Source organism: Calypte anna, chromosome 7 (genome assembly GCF_003957555.1).
Source record: "Calypte anna isolate BGI_N300 chromosome 7, bCalAnn1_v1.p, whole genome shotgun sequence".
In the NCBI taxonomy this organism is placed as follows: domain Eukaryota; kingdom Metazoa; phylum Chordata; class Aves; order Apodiformes; family Trochilidae; genus Calypte; species Calypte anna.
The window spans coordinates 25,382,890-25,399,517 of record NC_044253.1 but is presented as its reverse complement, the minus strand read 5'-3'; the positions used below and the strand labels follow the sequence as shown (position 1 = coordinate 25,399,517).

The 16,628-nt window shown below is 40.4% G+C and overlaps 1 protein-coding gene across 1 annotated transcript in view; it reads right to left on the bottom strand.

Annotated features, from left to right (window-relative positions):
* Positions 1-14,239, bottom strand: part of NBEAL1 (neurobeachin like 1) — a 76,811-nt gene extending 62,572 nt beyond the window's left edge. Inside the window, exons 1-3 of the mRNA XM_030454002.1 lie at positions 14,154-14,239; positions 13,327-13,621; positions 391-482 (exon numbers count right to left, since the gene is read on the bottom strand). Of these exons, the coding sequence (XP_030309862.1) occupies positions 391-482; positions 13,327-13,377 (143 nt within the window). The 5' untranslated portion in view covers positions 13,378-13,621; positions 14,154-14,239. The remainder of the gene's footprint in view (positions 1-390; positions 483-13,326; positions 13,622-14,153) is intronic.
* Between the last annotated feature and the right edge of the window lie 2,389 nt (positions 14,240-16,628).

Genomic DNA, 16,628 nt, shown 5'->3' with positions numbered 1-16,628 from the left:
GAAATCTAATTACAGAAATCTTCACCTACAACTCACTTCTCTTCAGTCACTGCTGATGCACGTCCCAAGCACAAGTATTGACTAATACTGTCTCATATGCAACTTTTACTGAATACTCAAGAAATTGACAAGGAACAATGACTATATTTCTACAGGCAAGAAGCTGTGAATAAATACTCATGACATCTCCTGATATGATGCAAATACTATTGTTTGCCAAGATTAATCATTCCCAACCCAACTTGCTCTTTGGAAGAATGGGAGTGCCACTCAACAGCTAAAAAACTTTCTTTTGTTTAAAGGCAGTGGTGCCGTTGAACAAGACTGGGCTTGAAGCCAGGTCTGTTTCAGATACCAAACAAAGATGAACAGTTCTGTAATTCTACATACCTAGTTGGCAGCTTCTCAAAGTCCACATCCAGAAACTGTTCATAGCTAGAAACAAAACTATCCAACCAGAGCTTCAGGTAATCTGGATCTTTCTGTAAAAAAGAAGAGAACTTCAGGCATATTGCACTCAAGGTCATCCACCAACAAGCCCCACTCTATGCTATAAATAACTTTCAAAAGAACCTTAAAATATTATTCTAAAGTATTCTAGTTTTCAAATTATTTCTACATATACTCCATAATTTTTTAAATTTTACAAGACCTTTAAAGTTTTTTTTTTCAAAGTCCTGTGCTGTAGCCATTCAGCTGCAGTAATGAAAAAAAAATATTTTAAGCCTATAAAAACAAATGTTAACAAGTACTGAAATTAAAAATGCTTCCTTGTTCCTTCTCTTCCTTAAATAGTTCTTTAAAAAAACAAAAAGCAAAACAAAAAAACCAAAACCAAACCAAACCCAGGCAAAACAATACATCACTCTTTAAGCCTCCATTTTCAAAAGATCCTCTTGGCACAATAATATTTGTCATAGCTCTTTATATATCAAAAAAGACAGATTACTGCCAGACCTGAGCAAGACAGTGTTTCTAACAGGTACCTAACATAACAACCAAGCAAAAAAACCCAACAGAAAATAACAACCACCACAAAAAACACAACACACCAAAACCCCACAAAGGAACTGGAGAGGTGGGGGTTTTTTTCTTTACCAGTTAGTACAATGCTGGACAGAAAAAGTAAGTGCTAAATAAAACCAGTCTACTGGTCTACAGCATGCATAGCAATAGCGTGGGTAAACACTGCCAGACAAGCTGGGGTTCAAACAAGTGCTAACACCAACTTTAGCATTTAAAAACACTGAAACAAAGCCAGCAGTAGAGAGGAGGAGAGTCTAATATCCTTCTGACAGGGATGACATTCCCTAAGGCAATGAGAATTGCCTTAGAAAAGGCAAGAAAGAAAAACTATAGCCAAAATCTCCACTGTTGGAACAGGCTTTCTCTTTCTGAAAACTGACAAAATGAATGACAGAAATGTCATTCGGTCTTTTTTTTTTTTCCCCAGCAACTAGTTTGCCTATGCAAGAAATTCGACATTAATTTTTGCACCATTAATACCGCTTTTTAAATTCATCACAAACAAGGTAGCATTGGAGTTTTACTGCTTACTCTAAAGTAAATGGAAACATTTTATACAAAAGAGTCATTGAAGTCCTCCCGCCTGTGGGATCCAGGCACAGCCAACCAAGGCTTCAAATCAACAATGTGTGTTTATTTATAGACGTGTTGCTTTTAGATTTCATGGTAACTTCCATTTCTACTAAGGTTTCAAGCAAGCAGTCACAACTAGGAGGGCAAAGCTCGACACAATTTCTGCAACTACGTCCAGGAAGGATTGGTTGCTAAAAACAAAAGCTGGATCCACCCGAGGCTATTTGCAGTGCCACATTCCGTGCTCTAAAGGCAAAAATTCCCTGCAGGGCAGCACCGAGTCCGCCTGTCAGATAAGGTGGATTTGTCTGACAAGACAGTTCTTTGAAGTCATTAAATTTAACATGCACTCATAAATAGCCAGCCTGGCCAGACCGCTGTGAGTAGCACTCAGTCAGTCACACTTCAAAGCGGATTGCAGCTCCCAGGCACTACCATAAAATCTCACTGGGACTGGTATTAGAGTCACTAAACCCCAATCCCCAAGTATTATATTTACAACAAAAATAATCCCTTGGTGTTAAAGATGATTTAGACTTATAAAAATAAAGGTTAGGAAATTCAACATTAAATATTGTCTTTATTTTACTAGTGAATGTAATAGATTTAAAATTAATTGGAAGTCTGCATAATTCAGAATTGTAAAACCTCTGACAACACTGTTTGAAATAAAGGATTCATTGGGGCATTATGAGGTTTGTTTTAAGGCAGTTTTTTCCTCTTCATGTTCTCAGACATAAAAGGCAACATTTTCAGCACAAGATCTCCTAGCAGCCTTTATTCTGAATAATGTCCAAATGTTTATACTTTTTGTGAACCTCTCAAATCTATAAAGCACCAATATAAAACCTGAAAAGTTTTGTTATAATGGCAATATTACAACCAGAATGAATGAAAGGCTTCATCACAAACCATTCAAAACTGGCTAAATTGCCTTGATAAATTCAATCAATCGACTGTAATTATCCAGGGCAACGCCTTTGCACACAACTTTTGATTTTAATCACAATAGTAATTTATGAATCCACTGTTGATCCAAAACAAGAAATGCTTCTGGCAAGTAATTATAAATCTCTTTTTTTTAAATCCACACAAGCATTCTGTTCCATTTCTGGAACTAAAAGGAAAAGGGGAGGGTGTTTGGTTTTATAGACGAGTAGCAGTGAATCATGATCGTAACAACTGTTTTAGGAAAAGTTTAAAAATTCCATTTAGCACAGAGATTTATACTAAAATAAACCTATAGCCATCAATCATGGTAAAATTTAGCTCACACACATTAGAAATTAATTTATTTCTTTTCAAAACAAGAAAAATAGTCTTCCACTAATGTCTTAGGCTAAAGAAAAAGGTAAATATTGTAGAGCTGTTACTCAATTTCCTTTCTACTTCAGATCCCCAACAAAACTGGAAAAACAGTTTGCTTACTAAAATGAAAGTGAAGCCTCTGTTTTATTTTCTCTTGCTCATTTTCTGGGGGGTTGTTTCTGAATGACAACACAGTTACAGCCTCGTAGCTTGGAAGTGGCATGTAACTTATGCCATCCATGGGATGAATCTTGTTACTCAGAACTCTGATTTTAATGTCTTCACAATTGACAGGGAGTACCACCTGAAGGTATAAAACCCCAAATCCACTATTTAAAACCACCCTTAGGAAAATAAAAGACTCAAAAACTAGGACATAATTACTTGTGCAACTGCTGTTTGGCATCCATGCAATTCTGCTGGTACAGTTTTAAAATTATTAGCACAGGTCAGATCTCCACAATTAACACCCTTGTTCTCTATATGCTGCTTAATTTCCAAGGTTTTTACCCATCCATCACAGTGAATAGTACAGGGCCCTGTGGGGACAAAATGCAGTTATATCTGAGCCTCTGTGCTAATTGTCACTTTTGAGACTTTTTTGTATTTTAGGTTATTATACACAATGAATATTAAAGGATCACCCTTCTCATAATGGTATTTTCACTTCCTGAATTCCATGTTTGCTCTTGAAAAAAGTAAACACTAGAGATATAGCTTAAATTGTTATTTAAAAAAAAAGCAATTCAGGAACATCAAACAAAAGCTCTTCCCTCAACATGCTAAACCATTTAGCCTACAGTTCCCATGGAGCTTCAGTCATTTAACAAGAAAACTCTCCATTCCATTTAATCCTAAATTCAGAGAAAGCACACATAGAGGAATGCCAAATTTTATATAATTCAATGCATTAGCCAAATATTCATAGAGATGGTAAGGTGCCTTACAAGAAGCCTTCATCTACCACAACCACTAGGTACAGAATTTATGGGGATAACGTCACTGGAAACTCTGGGCCTTGTACCTTAGGCTAACATTTCTAATCACTCTTCCACAGAAGCCAAGCATTTAATCTTTTTGCATGATGTTTTTATGAGAAATTTAAATAACTTTTTTCAGTTCTTATATTGTCCTTCCATATCCCAAGTTAAAACAGGCAGTAAACCATATGAAGCTACAATGTTTTCCTAGAATTATTACTAATATTACAAAAAATAATCCTGCTTTCTTATTAAGGGTGTCAAAATTGAACTGCTTCATTTTCACTTTGCTTTTGATAGACATTTCTGGCATTATTTCTAAATTCTTTCCCATGTAAGTGCTACCTTTACAACCTCTGCCTTCCCTTCCTTCTGAAGTTTTTAAATGGCAGATTCTGGTGAATGATAACCAACAGAGAAAAAAAAAAAGGAGTAAAATTTTTTCTTAAATTAATAATTAAAAGCAATTTCATTCACTGTTTTCATTCAAGCTTTGGGAATATGTCCTCAAAAATTTGTCATTATCCCTATCCCTCACATCAGTCTAAAAGCCTGTTATTTAAATAAAGTGAATTTTTTATGTCAAAGTGCTGTCTATTAGATAATTAAACACTTAGCATGTGCTTTGATTTTTATGCTTTGTAAGAGTAGTATTTAACCATTAATTTATTTTGAGGTTTTGAGTATGTCTTCTTCAAATGTCCTTTAGATAAAACATTCAAAAGCTTTTAAAGCCTTAGGAATTTAACCCCTTAAATATCCTCATTCTTTTAAAAAAGACCCTGCTTTTAAGCACTAGAATAATTAGTCATTCCTATAGAGTTAAATCTAGTTCCTAATTCTACACAGCCATGGTTGGCAGTGTCACCTGTCACCCTGTAACAGAATTTTCATGGTTGGAAAAGCTGTCCCCAAGATCACCACTACCAACAGCCAACACACCCATCAAAAAAACCCAAAACAAAACAACAAACAAAAAAACAAAACAAAAAACCCAAACAAACCAAAGCTTCCAAATCTCAAAGTGCCTGATCTACACAGTTTTTAAATACCTCCAGGGATCACCTCTCTGGCCACCTAATTACTCTCTCAGTGAATAAATGCTTCCTAATATCGAGTCTAAATGTCCCTTGGTGCAAATTCCTCTAGTTTCTATCCTTATTTTCTCTAGTTCTATCCTTATTTACTTAAGAGGCTGACACTCAGCTCCCTTCGACCTCCTTTCAAGGAGCTGTAGAGAGCAGTAAAGTCTCCCCTCAGCCTCCTCTTCTCCAAACTAAACAATCCCAATTCTCTCAGCCTTTCATAGGGCTTTTCTCCAGCCCCTTCACCAGCTTGGTTGCCCTTCTCTGAACTCACTCCAGCAGCTCAATGCCCTTCTTGTAGTGAGGGGCCCAGAACTGGACACAGAGCTCAAGGTGGAGTCACAGTGTGCTGAGTACAGGGGCACCATCCCTTCCCTTCTCCTGCTGGCCACACTATTCCTGATACAAGCCAGGATGCTGTTGGCCCTCTTGGCCACCTTTTTGGCACACTGCTGCCTCACATTCAGCTGGGTGTCAACCAACATTCCCAGACCCATTTCCACTGGGCAGCTTTCTAGCCACTCTTTCCCAAGCCTGTAGTGTTGTTGAGACCAAAATGCAGGACCCAGCACTTGGCCTTGTTAAACCTCATATAATTTGCCTCAACCCATCAATCCAACCTGTTCAGATTCCCTATTCAGAGCCTTCCTACCCTCAAGCAGATCAGCACCACCACCCAACTTGGTGTCTGCAAGCTTTCTGAGGAAGCACTCAATCCCGTCATCTAGATATTGAATAACACTGGCCCCAAAACCGAGCCCTGGGAACAGCAGTGGTGATGGGTACCAACTGGATTGAACTCCATTGACTGCAACTTTCTGGGCCCAGCCATCCAGCCAGTTTCTAACCCAGCAAAGAGTACACCTGTCTGTGCCATGACCCACCAGCCTCTCTAGGAGAATGCTGTGGGAAGTTGTGTCAAAGGCTTTGCCAATGTCCAGGTAGACAATGTCCCCAGCCTTTCCCTTTCCCACTAGGTGGGTCATAGAACAAGCTTGGTCAAGCAGGATCTGCCTTTCCTGAACCCCTGCTGGCTGGGCCTGATCCCCTGCCTGTCCTGCACCTGCCATGTAAAGAATGGTCAAACAATCATTTAATAACACTTATTCCCATTCTTACTAAAGGTACATGCAATTCTCAATCATAAATCAGAAAAAACAGATTATCATGAATGCTTTAAATATCAGACAAACATCAACACAGAGAGAAATATTTTAGCAGCATACATATTGAACAGCTCATGTTTCAATTTGGAGGGGAGCCTTAATAAGATGTCAAATATAAAACAGTACCAATATAGTTCTAACTGCTCAGTGTTCCCTGTTGTATCTCTCATCCTTCTCTACTGCAGTTTACTAGAAGATAAATTGGAGAAGTTCTGAACAAATTACTTTGGAAAAAAAAAAAAAAAGATGCTTATCTGTACTTTCAAGACACATGCATGCTTCGATGCTTATCTGTACTTTCAAGACACATACATGCTTCAGTGGTTTTGGTTTTTTCTTTCTTACGTACACTTTTTTTCATCAAGAAAAGCTCAGTAATTAAAGCAGCTCTTCTCTCTTCTACAGCAGTTGCTTAACCTTTCTGAAGCCTGTAAATATTTTAACAGGATCTAGTGACAACATTTAGATTCAGGCTCTAAGCCACGATGCTGTTCAGCAGGCAGCTGGCCAGACTTTTTCCCGTTTCCGTATTACAGCACAAACATGCTGCATATTTGGGTTGATTCTGCAATATTTTTTCACCAGGACACATGCTATCCCCAGATCTGAAACAGATGACCAAGTTTAAAGTGCCATAACCCAGATAGCACACAGCAGCCTAGTGTTTATTAAATTTGCCCTTGTACTACTACATCAACACAGAGAACCAGAAGCTTGTGTTTCTAGCTCTGTGATAAATCATTCCACTTAAAAGACACTGAATTCTTTCATTTCAGTAAAAGCTTGATCTGAAATACATTTGTCAGTATGTTCAGAACTGGGTGTTTCTTATTCATTCTGTGAAGTGCTAATGCACAAAACAGTGGACATGCAGGAATTTCAGCCTCATGCTGGGCACCTGGAAAACACTGAAACTTAGTGTAAAGGCATGGACAAACCTCAGAGACTTCTTTATCTAAAGGTAGCAGCTACAGACAAGTATTGCCCAATATAGAATTATAAGAAACAAAAATAATTTTTCCTTATCTTGCAAAATGTTTTGGTTTTCCTACATCTCTGTCAGTTTCATTTTATCTGTTGTCTCATTTCAACCTGAAGTCTGCATTCTCTGTGGCAGTTTCTGTTCTGTGCCTGAACAACCATCAGCACAAGGTCACCTAGTCCATAATTAAGGAAGGTAAGGACTAATTTAAGAGACCAGTGTCTCATATATGAATGCTAGTTATTTATACAAAAAGTTCTATATTTTTAAGGATTAGAACTATATTCTTGGGCTATGAGACATTTCTTTAAATAGCAGAGAGTAGATTCAGAATTGAAGGCTAACTGTTCTTACCTATATCCATTCTTAATACAGCATCTCAAAGACAGAACCAAGATACTTTCACCAACACATGGCAGCGAGTTGTGACTCACTCTTACAATTTACACTCTCAGAATAGAGCAAATGTTTAATAAATCTTCACTCCCTAGTTTGAGTTGAGGCATGAACTTTTATGACAATGACTTACAAAAAAGTACTTTTACTGAACATTTGGCTTACTTGAGAATTCCATCCAGCTGTAAGATGAATACTTCTTTATCTAATATAACAAAGGCAATATATAGCAATGTGATATGAATCACTGACAGAGCAGCAATTGCACAAAAAGAAGACAAGAGCAATTTAAGTCCAGATGAGATCATATTTGGGATGCAAAGGTCAGTGTTCTACATGGGGCTTAGAGTTTAATGTTAACAATTATATTTTTGTTGAATTACATGCATCTCACCATAATTAAGCATAATTTCACTAAACCCACATTTCTTTGAGAAACACAACTACATCATTTAGCTGAGCAAATTCAGTTCTATCATGCTGCTTTATGCAGCCCTACAAAAGTCTTATCTAAAAGCTGATCTGATCATGATCTCCTTCAGTTTATTTACAAACATTCTCCAATTTCATACAGAGACACAAGTTAAAAATCTCTTACAAGTAAAACCTCATAGTATTTTATATAAACTGCTGAACCATTATTTATAATTTCATAATATTTTGAACATTCGCTGTCACTTCCTGAACATCACATCACATATCCTGATCTTCTGATGTGGGTGAGGGACTAAATTGAACTACAAAATATTGTCTGGGAGGCAATTTGTAGATTGTAAAACACAACTGAAGGGATGCTGACAGTAGACAGGAGCCCTTTGGTAAGTGGCAGCCAGTTAGGGTAGTTTAGCAAGACAGAGTGCACATTAATTTAAATGACTTGTTGAGCACTCGGAATGTGAATATAACAGTCAATTAAATGCAGGTGTTAGTTCTTAAAGCTTCAGCTTGTAACTATTTGCACACCAATGGTCTTCAAATAATACAGACAGGAACATAATTCCAGAAAATCTTACACTGCTGGCACACCACAGTTTGTAACCCTTCACTCATTACAGTCATCAGCTCCTGACTAGCAAAGAAAAAACTATTTCTCCCAAGACCAATGACTTTCTCATTCAAGTCATCTCGTGATTCCTGTAAGGAGCCTATAATGACCCCAGATGACGAAAAAATAACTCAAGGTAACAGGAATTTGACCACTTTTGGACATTTTTAGAATAATGCATGTAAATCCCATTTAATGTTGTTTTTTTTTTCTGTCCAGCTTTTGATTTAATATTAGAAAATGCTCTCCTATAAACACATACCATATTGCTTTCAATGCTGCAGTAATAAATGAGAATATATTTATAATATATAGATACCCTTCACTATGCCAGAGAGAAAATTACAACACATTTACCTCACTAGAATCAGACTTTGTAGGAACAAATGAGAAGTAGAGCACAAGACAAGAAAGCACATTTAAGATGACAGCTGATACCCAAGTCTGCTGCTCTGAACACAGCAAGAGATGTGATTGTCTCAGCTCTCTGCATTATGAAAGACCAGAACATTATGATCAGCTTTCAAACTGCTAACACAGAGAGACCCTATTATACTGAGGATCCTATGACTGAATGTTCCCCCTCTGAAACGTGAAGCACAGCCTAGAAGATGGCTGAAGAACGGACTTGGAACTTTCCCTTCAAAGTATTGTATCACCTACAAGATAAGGCCATGTTTAAACATCAGGGCTCTACTGAAGATGACAGTGCAAGGAAAAGCTCAGAACCACTGCAATACAAAGAAAACTGGGAATTTTTGAGGTGCATGTGACAGCTAAGTACCTGCATTTACAAAATCCTACATGAAGGCAACTGGGCTTCTTTTTTTTAATAGAGAAAAATATCTTTCCATATAAAAGGGTATCTGGTCATTGAGTAAAACAAAAAAAACTTAAATATTGACATATATATGTCTAAAAGTCTGAAACACCTACCAGAACCACTGGAGAAAATGAAATACACATAGTTAAAATCTTACAGATAACATAGAGGTTGAGTCTCTCTAATTTGAATCTACAGTAACTTCAGAGCACGATAAAACATGAATTAATTTTGTATACTGATACACAATTAACGTCTAAGAAAAGGTTAATCAGCCAATATTACAATAGTAATATTATTACAGCCATGCTGGTCTACTGCTACAGAGCAAAACTAGTAGAGATTAACCAAGTCAAAATGAACATGAAAAGATCACAGACATACATGAAAGCATCTCCTTTTCCCAGACTACTTCAGTTCACCTAATAGTGCTCTTCTCCTGATGTATTTTCAGGCAATGGCTGCTTAGGCACTTCTGTGAGAAGTGACTGTGCTCCCCTATGGGTTATTGAAAGCTTTGAACTGAAAACCTTGTCATTGTCTACTCAGCCTGCAGGAGAAAATTTCTCCTTGTGATTTGTATGGAAAGGGCTTCTGTCATCTATTCTATACAAATTTCAACTATCTTAAAACACACACATTCTTACACTTGGATGAGATGATAGCAGCTTGCATTTATATCAATATTCAAGTGAATAACAGCACTAGACATGAACAGAACAGAAAAAAAAATAAAAGAATCAAAAAAGTGTGACAGCAAGTTGTATGCTTAACAATGCTTTTTTTGCAGAAAATTTGACATCAAAAACACAGAACAAATCAACAACAAAAAAACCCACCAAAAAAACCCACAAAAAAACCCCAACCCAAAAACCACCTAAAAACTAAAGGCAGGAACTGTTCAGAGAGTTAGCAACACAATGTTCTGATACAATTCCAGTGACTCAAGTCTAAACTTCATTAAATCTAATTAATTTTTAAACTGCTTCCATCCAACATCAGAAGCACTGTAAATCATGTGTGGCTACCACTTTCCCTGGCCATCTTAAACAGCAGACCATAATCTGCAGCCTTGTACCTATACCTTACAGGAGCATTTTTAGGGGAACAGAAGCAGGAAAAAAATTCCAAAGCCAAACCACAACCTTCGATTAGAAACTTAGATTACAAACAGCTGGATATCAACTAAAAATGAACTTTTGCAGTCACTGGAACATACTCTTAAGAGGAAGAAAAAAAGAATAGGCAACCACATCATATATCTTGTAATCCAAAGAAGACTTCTTCAGAGATTCTAGTTCCATGCTGCTGTTTGCCTAAATGTCCTTCACAAAAGGCAACCAAACAGAAATATGCCTTCCTAATGCTACTTTGCTCAAAAGTAGTTGCAGCTGACACCTGACTCTGCCAGAGATGTCAAGTGATCACAGAGAACAAGAGTCATGACCCAGGATATATTGCAAGACAGTGACACAACATTATTCATCACTTTAAAGCCTTGAAAAGCCTTGAAAAGCCGTGCTGAGGTAGCTCAGGGTGCTGTATTTCACATACTATCCTGAGTATCTAAGAAAGGCAAGACAAACAAGGCAACTTACTAGCCACAATCTGAAGCATCACATAAAAAAAGAGCTTGGATTTCACTGATGCTTTCTTCAACAAGGCTGCAAAAACTAAAGCAACATATTTGGGATTTGTGGCATAAAAAAATTCTGATCTTACTCAACTGTGGCTCTCCAGCAGCTTTTTTAGTTTGGAGAAGTTTGCTGGCTTTGCTTCCCAGGATGTCAGCCACAAAGTCATGACAGGGCAACATACAGGATATGATAATACACTTCACTGGGCAGCCCTGGGGTATAAAGATATTTCTCCCTAAACCACTGTATCCTGTCACTGGTGATTATTTACTGCTACAGTTTCTCATTGTCCTAAAGCCTCCAAGGAGAACAAAGTACAGTGCACAGATGTTTTCAATACATGACTGAACAATGTCATTTACATTAAGGCTTCACAACGTTTTGCATCCTAAAACCTATCTTCTGTTGCTCTTAACGCCACCAAACCTAATCCAAGATGAAACACTGTTACGCTGGATCCCTGCCTGAAGCTGAATGAAACATCATTTTAACCTGAAGCAGTTGAGAAAGAAGGAAAAAACAGGTTTGTGTCTAGCACTTTTTGAAAAAGTGAAGACTCCTTTTCTGAAATCACTCGAGTTGCCTTCAAATTTTGAAGACAAGCTACTTTACCTTAAAAAGATATGTATTTTCCTACTTAGGAATGTCCTTAGCAAGATACAAATCCACTTAATCATGCCCTTAATATACAAGTCTGGAAGAAGAAAGGCTAAAAAAGTCACCAATAGCTCATGGAGGCTTACTATATTAAAACTTTTTTTTTTTACATAATCCACACCTAGGAGCTGACTAGACTGCATATGCATCATTCCCATAAAGAGACTAAACATTCCCTAAGTGATTTAAAGCACAATTTTTAACTAGCACTCCTTTATTTATGCAAACTTCCTGCTAGCATGCACACAACATGCAGATGGAAAGTATACAATTTAAATGGAAGGTTCAAGCAAAAGAATTTTATAAAGAACTAAGGAAAAAAGAAACAAGGACCAGGTGGGCAAAGAAATTCAGACCTTGGCTCATCTCTGTAGCCCTCTGTCTCCCAAAGCAGAGAAAAACACCAATTCTTGGAGACTGTTAAGAGTGTCTCTGTTGTTCTCACATCGATGAAATTCACTGGCAAAACACCCATCTCTCCCAGTGCTGGTCCATTTCCTACTGCCATTAGCATTACTACATCAGTTTAAAAGGCAAAGGTCTGTGCAAACATGTCTCAACCTAAGAGATCACCTACCTGGGTAGCTGTAAAAGTCATCCCACACTGTTATGTTTGCACCAGTTTTATTTTTAACTGCACACAGAGCATTAGGATTGCAAACTCACGCAAAAGATTTTAAAAAGCTACAATCAAGAGTGCTTTGTGGAAACTTCATCCACTGCTTTGTGCACTTGTGTTAAGATGTTCTGTACTTAGTGTCTCACATTCCATGCTCTTGATATGGGCCTTGAAATGAACTGGGAAGAACCAGAGAATGTTTGCTCCACCCTTATTGTCCTACTCGTTTGAAAAATTAAAGAAACCACGGTATAAAGAAGGCATGAAACTGCAGATAGAAACAACGAAAGAAAACCAGAGAATAAGGCCACCCAAAGCTATCCTTGCCACTGCCACCAAACTCCTGTATGACAACAGGCCAGTCCTTTCCCCTGCTTTTAGTTATTTCTTGTATATTCCTTAATTTACAGATATCTATTTAGATAATCTGCAATCCAATTTGTGTACGTACCTAGTGGCCATTAGGACTGTGCTTTAAACATATACATTGTTAACACTGTAAAATACAAATGGAAGCAGCACAGTATCTTAATAACATTCCTGTCAGGTGAAGGAAATTCACAATTATTAAAAGATAACTGAGATATTACGGTGATAACCAGCAAAGGAAGACTCAGGAGTAACCTAATAAACCTGCTCTTTCGTAAGGCTTGCACTAATATAGTTTAAATGAAACTGAAGCTGCACAGAAAACATTAAATAGAAAGCTAAATAATAGACAGCAGTGTATTAAATTAATACAATACATACACATTCACATAGTTAAAAGATACAGCTACTGTAACTGCTTAAGCTGAGCCATGAACACTGTGCAGTTCACACCACACACAAAAAAGCCCAAACAAATCACAAAGCAAATGAAGAGATCAGGTTGTAAACAGTCCAGGAAGCTCAGTTATACCCCTACCAGAAGCTAGAACAAGTCTACGCGACCTCTAAGAAGTATGTGTTAAAAGGTGATAGATACATTTTAAATACCTTTCAAACACAAGAGTGTAAACACAAACAATCTCAACTCCAAATATTTACCTTACTGCAGTAAAGCATCCAAAGCTCATACAGCCTCTCCCGCGATGCCATTCCTTCCCTTCCTCTTTTGGTCGATACCTTTTTTCAAGATCCTACCATGCTCAGTTCGCAGGTGCTCTTTCCGCAGTTTTTACTTTATTGTTACGATTATAACATAACCCGAGAAAAAGTCAACGATGAAAATAACAGGGTCTCAGCCTCTCCTTCTCGGGTAAACAACGCAGCACAACACAAGCGACTGCAGACAAGGGTCAGGCATGTCCGTTCCTTGCCAGAGCCGCTTCGGTTTTAATCTCTGGAAGTGAAAACAACCCTTCAGGCCTTTGGTGGAGGAGGAAAAAACAAATCCGTCTTTAAAACCGCACAGAACACCTCGGGAACTGCGCGGCGGCAAGTCCCATTGCTTTCATCTCTGGCCTTTACGGTTCCCAAGACAGAGAAGTCTCGGTTTCTGATTTTCTTTTCTTGCAAAGAGTCAACGGGGACGGAGGGGAGGGGGATGAGGGCAGCGGGGCTGCGGAGAGGGGACTCCGGAGCCCGGAGAGGGCGGGGAGACGGCTTCACCTTCCCCAGGGGGGGAAGGGGACGGGCGGACTCCGCACTCCGGAGCCCCGGCCTGGCAGTGACAGCCACCGCCCTCCTCCCCTACCCCCCCACCCCGGGCTCCACAGCGGCCCCAGAGCCCCGCAGGCCCTGGCAGAGCAGCGGCTGCCCAGGCAGAGACGCCGGCCCCGGCCTTGCCCCTGTCCTGCAGAGCGTGGGAGAATCCGGGGGCCGCCGCGCTGCCCACGGCCAGGCGAGATCAGCCGCCCCGCGCTAACACCTACCGCGCCCGCAGCCTCCCCCAGCAGACCCCCACGGCCACCCCTCCCTCACCCCGGTGCCTACTCGGGCCGGGGTGGCTGGCGGCCGGGCAACGCTGGGCGGTGGAGGGGGCTGAGCCTCGCCACGTCGTCCACCCCGCCCGCATTCCGGCACACGCCCCGGGCCGCCGCCGAGGGGCGGGGAGGCCACGGGCGCCATCTTGGTTGCGGGCAGGGGCAGCGCCTGTCCCGCAGGCGGAGTCCCGGGGTCCCGCTCCGTAGGTCTCCCGGCAGCCGTGGCGCAGCAGTTGTGTCCGTGGCCGCTGGCAAGGCTGAGGGGACCCCTGCGGGACGGGGCCGCTGCGAATGCCGGCGGCAAAGCCGCTCTGTTGCCCACAGCGCCTCACCTGAGGACCAGGCGGTCCCTGTCAGGCGCCGCGTCCCCCTGCTGCAGGAGTCTCTGCCTGGGAACATCGGTGTCCCCAGTCCCTTGGGACAGGGCACCCCAGAAACCTCCGCACTGCTTTACAAGTGGGAAAGGTTCTCAAGCACACACACAGGTTTCACACAGGCTCCAAAGAGGCCTTGCCTGTGTAGCCTGGGGAGTGTACATACATACAATCGCTTTAAAGCAGCCCATACCTCCTGTGCAGAGCTTGTGTAAGACTAAGAGAACATTCCTAAAATAAAGTAGATTTCTAAAGGAGAAATGTGAAAAGACATTTTCCAGCTCACTGCTGTGGCCTCTTTCCCAGCATACCCGTAATGTACTGACCCTCCTGAGGCACAAGGCTCCTGCAAAGGACCTTCCTCCTGCTTGCTCATAACAGAGCTGCTAGCAGGGCACTCCGTGGAGAAAAAGCTCCTTCTGTGTCCATCTACTCCCTTGGGAAGTGAGGCTGGAAATTAATGCTGTGTCAGTCTCCAAAGCAGGGAGAAAGATATTTAAGGAGACGTGGGACTGTTTCCCAGTCAGCCGGGAGGATGACAGCCATGTGGTGTCTGGCCACAGGGATGTGATGGTCCTTCTGCTGCTGGGTCATCTCCTCACCTGGGTGGAACTCATACAGCTTAATATGATGAAGCATTCACTGACATTCATTGCAGAGCTGGGATGGTTTCATGTGAGATATGAAAATCCTTTGCAAAGGAATTGACTGTGCGGTATTGTTTACTGTATAAAAAATTGCTAGGGATGGGTAAATGTCACCAAGAGCCCAGACACAACCTGAGATTAGTCCCTGCAGCATATTTTTGCAGGTTTTTCTGTTTTTAGAAGGTCAGTGATATTTACCTGGAGAAATTTAAGGGCTCATCTGTACTTGGTGTTCACAGAATCTCGGAATTGTCATGGTTACAAAAGACTTCTGAGATAACTGGGTCCAACCATTAACCCAGGAAAAAAACACCATGCCAATGAGAGCATATTCTGAATACTTCCAGGGCCGGTGACTCTGGCACCTCCCTGGGCAATCCGTTCCAACACCTGACTACTCCCTCAGCAAATAAATTCTTCCTAATATCAAGTCTAAACCTTCCTTGGCACAACTTAAGGACATTTCCTCTAGTTCTATTGTTATTTACCTGAGAGAAGGGGCAAACACCCATCCCACTACAACCTCCTTTCAGGTAGTTGTAGAGAGTTATAATGTCATATCTGGCAGTGCAGGAGTAGGTGAACAATCTTTTATTGTGCTACCTAAACGTATTTCCTAGCACTGGTGGAGGAACAGTGACTAAAAAAGGGTCTGTAAAATTAGTTTCATTCAGGTGATACATGTGCTTTGGTACTTGCCGCTAGTCTTAGTGGTCTCCTGCCTTGAGGTTGCCACACCATTTTTTCCACCAAGAAAAAAAAACATTCTCAGAGTTCATGTCTGTCTCCAGGGCAGAATCTGCTATGCTTAAACCTCCCGGGCCTCTCCCTGTGAACAGCCTCCAGGAACAGAAGAGATTCTGCCTCGAGGGACTTCTCTCGGGCTTGAGTTACTGCTACAAGCTCCTCCCTCTGGTCAACTTTTGAAGCTAATGCAAACTTTTGTTATTTGTCCCTTCCACAGTAATATCGGAAAAAGAAGCTCTTTGTAGAATGCCTTTTAGTTACAGTTTTTTATTGCATCTTCTTAAAGCCTTTTCTAGACAAAAAGCAGCCAATTTCAAACTTTTTTCACATCTTGCTCTTTTCAAATATGTCAGGCACAAGCAAAGACACCTCCAAACCCCAACCCTCCCTTGAGACACTGCTGTACTTTCTTGCATTACTGACTTTCCAAGTGATAGTAGTTGCTCCCTCATACAGAAGTCCTGCAACAGGCCCTAAACAACAACAACAACAAAAAATGTTCACAGAGTAAAAAGCATCTATTTTTTGTTCTGCTGGAGCTGTATTGACATAGTTATCCTAGGCAATCACTACTGCTTGTGTAGGCAGTTCTTGCCTTACATAGGTGGTCTGAAGGGAAAGTAAAGCATTTCTGTTCTGCAACAGGACAGTCTGTT